Consider the following 6,697-nt stretch of genomic DNA (forward strand, 5'->3'; position numbering starts at 1 on the left):
TCTAATCTTTTTATATTAACGCAAATATAATACAGAGATTGATTATATTGATTGATATAATTGAGATGTAAACAGTATTTGTATACAATACCTAAAATATCAACAAATGTCAACAAATGATAACAAGAATGAGAAAATATACATACACATAAATGTAATCCCTTTAAGTGTCATTTACAATATAAACACTGACATAGTTCTACTGGCTTTCTTATTTTCAGAAAATGAACTGATTTTTAGATAATGTTTAAAGTCTTTAAAAAAATAATAAGAAACAGGAAAATGTGGTTTACATTTGTGGATATAGAATTTACAAAGACATGAAATTAAATGTATAACAAAACAAGCATCGCTTTTAGTAGAGACACATTCATAACGACCTAAAATAGTGTCTTTAAAAGTAGCTGATACATCTTGCTGGATATTATGCTTAATAATTATGACAGTAGGTTTCCAAAGTTATCCATATGTAATCATAAACACCAAGCGATGCGCGTTGATGTGGGCGTGTCTATGTGAGTTGACCCCGCCCCTCATATTGACACGTGTTTTTCACAGCTGAGAATCACTGACAGTTTGACCGTGTGTGTGTGTTTTTCAGTCAGCGTGTGTAAGAGAGAAACGGCAGCGTCACAGACAGAGATGAGCAGAGAGAAGTGGAGGACAGGACGACAAATACAACTACACACTCCAGCCGACAGTGAGTATCACAAACACACACACACACAGACACACACACACACTAAACGCGATAAACACACACTAAACGCGATAAGCACAGGAATAGACATTATAAACGCCAAACACAGTCTATAAACACAGAAACACACACTTTAAACACCAAGCATGGACACTTTAAATATTTAACTCATTCTTTAAACTTCGAAAACACACTTTAAATACACAATGCAAATACAAAACACACAAACACACACTAAAACACAAACACGCACTATATACACACAATAAAAACAGTAAACACACACTATAAACATCAAACACACACTTTAAACACGCAATGTAAACACTAAACCCACAGTCAAATACCAAACACACAATATAAACACTAAACACGCAGTAAAACATCAAACACACACTATAAACACACAACATAAAGACTAAACACACTATAAACACACAACATAAAGACTAAACACACTATAAACACACAATATATACACCAAAAACACTATAAACACTAAATATAAACACTAAACACACAGTAAAACACCAAACACACTATAAACACACAATATAAAGACTAAACACAATATAAACACACAATATAAACACCAAACACCCTATAAACACAAAATATAAACACTAAACACACAGTAAAACACCAAACACAAACTATAAACACACAATATTAAGACTACACACAATATAAACACTAAACACACAGTAAAACACCAAACACACACTATAAACACACAATAAAGACTTAACACAGTTAAACATTCAACGCACAATATGAACACAAAATACACTATAAACACACAATATAAACACACTATAAACGCACAATACGAACACAAAACACAATTTAAACATAATATAAACACTAAACACAGTAAAATACACAATATAAACACTCAACACACCAAACACACAATATAAACACTAAACACATTATAAATACACAATATAAACACTAAACACACAATAAAACATCAAACACACACTATAAACACAATATAAACACTAAACACCGTAAAACACACAATATAAACACTCAACACACCAAACACACAATATAAACACTAAACACACTATAAATACACAATATAAACACTAAACACACAGTAAAACATCAAACACACACTATAAACACAATATAAAGACACTATAAACACACAATATAAAGACTAAACACACTATAAACACACAATATAAACACTAAACACACTATAAACACACGATATAAAGACTAAACACATAATATAAACATTAACACACACTATAAACACAATATAAAGACACTATAAACACACAATATAAAAATAAACACACTATAAATACACAATATAAACACTAAACACACAGTAAAACATCAAACACACACTATAAACAATATAAAGACACCATAAACACACAATATAAACACTAGACACACTATAAACACACAATATAAACACTAAACACACTATAAATACACAATATGAACACTAAACACACAGTAAAACATCAAACACACACTATAAACACAATATAAAGACACTATAAACACACAATATAAAGACTAAACACACTATAAACTCACAATATAAAGACTAAACACATAATATAAACACTAAACACACTATAAACACAATATAAACACTAAACACACAGTAAAACATCAAACACACTATAAACACACTATAAAGACACTAGAAACACACAATATAAACACTAAACACACTATAAACACTAAACACAGTAAACATCAAACACACACTATAAACACACAATATAAAGACTAAACACAATATAAACACGAAACACACTATAAACACAATATAAACACTAAACACACTATAAACACTAAACACACAGTAAACATCAAACACACACTATAAACACAATATAAACACTAAATGCACACTAAACATCAAACACACAATATAAACACGAAACACACTATAAACACAATATAAACACTAAACACACAGTAAACATTAAACACACAATATAAACATTAAGCACACTATAAACACACAATATAAACACTAAGCACATTATAAACACACAATATAAACACTTAACACACAGTAAACATTCAACACACTATATAAACACACAATATAAACACAAAACACACTATAAATGCACAATATGAACACAAAACACAATATAAACACAATATAAACACTATAAAAACACAATATAAACATTAAACATAATATATACACAAAATACACTATAAATGCACAATATGAACACAACACACTATAAACACTATAAATACACAATATTAACACAAAACACACTATAAACACAATATAAACACAAAATACACTATAAATGCACAATATGAACACAAAACACAATATAAACACAAAACACACTATAAACACACAATATAGACATTAAACACAATATATACACAAAATACACTATAAACGCACAATATGAACACAAAACACACTATAAACACAATATAAACACTATAAATACACAATATAAACACAAAACACTGTATACATGCACTATAAACACACAATATAAACACAAAACACACTATAAACACACAATATAGACATTAAACACAATATATACACAAAATACACTATAAACGCACAATATAAACACAAAACACACTATAAACACAATATAAACACTATAAATACACAATATAAACACAAAACACTGTATACATGCACTATAAACACACAATATAAACACAAAACACACTAAGCGCACAACATGAACACAAAACACACTATAAACACAATATAAACACTATAAATACACAATATAAACACAAAACACTGTATACATACACTATAAACACACAATATAAACACAAAACACACTATAAACGCACAACATGAACACACAACACACTATAAACACAATATAAACACACTATGAATACACAACATAAATACAAAACACACTGTAAACACACAATATAAACACACTATAAACACACAATATAAACACTGAACACACAGTACAGCACCAAACAGACACTATAAACACTGCATATCTGCATGTAAATGCTCTATGGTTTATATTTAGTTTGGTTTGTAGTGTGTGTTTCACCTCCTCACACTCACAGAAAGCATGTTGCATCATTAGTGTGTATATATATTGTGTTTTTCAGTGTTTATTAATTCTTTGGAGTTATGGGACAGTTATGCGGTACTTCTGTTAGCTAAAGTGTGTGACAGACTGAGCTGCCTGTGCTGTATAAGAAGTGAGACTTAAAGACTCTCGTTTCTCTTTCTCACACACACACACACACACAAACACACACTGTTTTCATTTTTCCGGTTGCCCCTTGACAAGAAATGAAAGTAGTGATTCATCCTGATTCCTGTGAATTTCCTAGCTTGTTTTGAGTTAACTGATAACAATCAGTGTGTGTGTGTGTGTGTGTGTGTGTGTGTGTGTGTGTTTGTGTGTGTGCGTGCATGTGTGTCAATCAGACGTTGATCGCAGTGCCATGAAGAAGATCAGCTCTATGTTCTCAGCATTGCAGGAGAAGCTCCACAGAGCAAGTGAGTCCTGCATTACATATTATATATATATATATATATGTGTGTGTATTTAAATGTGTGTATATATATATAGGGGTGTTACAGTATACTGAAGTCACGGTTTGATAAGGATTGGGTACAACAGGAATAAGCTTCATATACCCAGTGCTTTTTTCTCCTTCTGTTTCTTTTGAACAAGCAGAAGTGTTTCGTCATGATCAGCTACAGAACCTAAAACTTCTTGTTATGCAAAAGTACAAAACAAACACAACAATGAAAAACACATCTAATTAAAAGAGAACCAAAAGGTTCAAGGTTGAATTTATTGTTGCTTACGAGAGATTTGTTGTTTGAAATCGTTCTGCTGTTCATAGACACACACGACAACATACACTCACCGGCCACTTTATTAGGTACACCTACCCAACTGCTCGTTAACGCAAATTTCTAATCAGCCAATCACATGGCAGCAACTCAATGCATTTAGGCATGTAGACATTAGGCTTGAGCAGTAATACGGTATTATAGTATACCGCGGGATCTAAAAATAGCAACGGTGTCAGTTTCAGTACTGTTATACCATTATAAAAACAATGCACTTAAATAGGAGACATTATTAAATATTAAATATTATTTATTTAATGGCTACAAATGCGTGTGCGTGATTGTCATCATGGGACAGTGCGGAGGAGAGAGAGAGGTGAGGTAAGATGGCGAGTCGTGCACCAGGTGACCTGCAGTTTGGCAGTATTTCCGGTTTCGACTGAACGAGAAGGAAGACGTGGTAAATACGAACTAGAGGTCTGCATTCCCGCTGCTTTACCGCTCGAGCCTTGGGACCTGACCAGATTTCATGCGGTGCGGGAATAAACTTGGGAATAAAGCGCAGGAACGGTCGGTAACTTGAACGGGAGCATGTGTGTGTGTTATGTTTGTGTGTGTGTGTGTGTGTGTGTGTGTGTGTGTGTTTATGTGTGTTATGTTTGTGTGTGTGTGTGTGTTAATGTTTGTGTGTGTGTGTGTGTTTATGTGTGTTATGTTTGTGTGTGTGTGTGTTTATGTGTGTTATTTTTGTGTGTGTGTGTGTTTATGTGTGTTATGTTTGTGTGTGTGTGTGTTTATGTGTGTTATGTTTGTGTGTGTGTGTGTTTATGTGTGTTATGTTTGTGTGTGTGTGTGTTTATGTGTGTTATGTTTGTGTGTGTGTGTGTTTGTGTGTCATGTTTGTTTGTGTTAATGTGTGTGAATGAGAGCGTGATGCTGTGTGTCGCTTGTTCACAGCACCAAACAAGCAACACACAGCATCACGCTCTCTCTCTATATGTGTGTGAGTGTGTGTGTGTGTGAATAAGAGAGAGAGAGAGAAAAAGAGAGAGAGAGAGCAGGATGCTGTGCGTCACTGGCTTGGTACTGTCTGTGTGTATGTGTGTGAATGAGAGAGAGCGTCCCGCGCAGATCTCTAATACAAACAAGATAAACAGGTGACCGTGAACCTACGGCCGCATATCCGGTATTCAGTTTCTGAATGGTTTAGGCACAAGCCAACAGTCTGTTGACTGTCTGAGCCTAGCATCATAATTTTTTTATTATGCACTGTAATACCGGGGTAAAATAGGGAGGAGGTTTGACGGTATCAAAATCTGGTTACCGCCCAAGCCTAGTAGACATGGTGAAGACGATCTGCTGCAGGTCAAAGCGAGCATCAGAATGGGGAAGAAAGGGGATTTAAGTGACTTTGAACGTGGCATGGTTGTTGGTGCCAGACGGGCTGCTCTGAGTATTTCAGAAACTGCTGATCTACTGGGATTTTCACGCACAACCATCTCTAGGGTTTACAGAGAATGGTTCGACAAAGCTGCTCTTTAGATGAGACAGAATCTTATATTTCCATTGTTTCTCTGTGTAAATGCAGTTGACGGAGGTTTTACTCCAAGTAAACGTTGACTATAGTTTAATATAAACACACATTTCAATGTTAGTTGTGGTGTTTTCTGATAAAAAAGTGTTACACTTCGTCTCTATTATGCTGACTCATTCATCATAATGCTCTTCAGTGCAATGTCTGCTGTGGTTTTTCCTGCTGAAACTATATTTTAAACGGTAACTCCTCCTACATTTTTAAAGGCACAGCCACCAAACTCTGAACACGTCTTCTGGAGGGTCTGACTCAGACTGCTATGTCTTTTCTAAGTGATCGGATGTGCAGATTTAATTTAACTTGCGATTAGATCTGTGAAAAACCCATTGACTTACATTGGTGGTTGAAAACATTTGTACAGCAACCTAATATATAGTATTTAAGCTGTTGATCACTAGCAAAGCTTAGCGCATGTCTTTAAACAACATTATAAAGCATGCTAGCATAAGGTAAAAGTATCTCGCTTATCTGTGAATGAATTTTTTTGTTGTGTTGCTATAATAATGTCAACATTTGCATTTTAGATGGTTTTACTTGTGAGTTTTTAATTGTTATTTAATCTTTTGGATTGCATGCAGTGTATTTTGTTCTG

The 6,697-nt window shown here is 33.8% G+C and overlaps 1 protein-coding gene across 1 annotated transcript in view; it reads left to right on the plus strand.

The window, feature by feature from the left end:
* The first annotated feature begins 574 nt into the window (after nt 1-574).
* Nucleotides 575-6,697, plus strand: part of dennd2db (DENN/MADD domain containing 2Db) — a 21,767-nt gene continuing 15,644 nt past the window's right edge. Inside the window, exons 1-2 of the mRNA XM_056448143.1 lie at nt 575-700; nt 4,137-4,208. Of these exons, the coding sequence (XP_056304118.1) occupies nt 643-700; nt 4,137-4,208 (130 nt within the window). The 5' untranslated portion in view covers nt 575-642. The remainder of the gene's footprint in view (nt 701-4,136; nt 4,209-6,697) is intronic.

Source organism: Danio aesculapii, chromosome 22 (genome assembly GCF_903798145.1).
Source record: "Danio aesculapii chromosome 22, fDanAes4.1, whole genome shotgun sequence".
Classification (NCBI taxonomy): domain Eukaryota; kingdom Metazoa; phylum Chordata; class Actinopteri; order Cypriniformes; family Danionidae; genus Danio; species Danio aesculapii.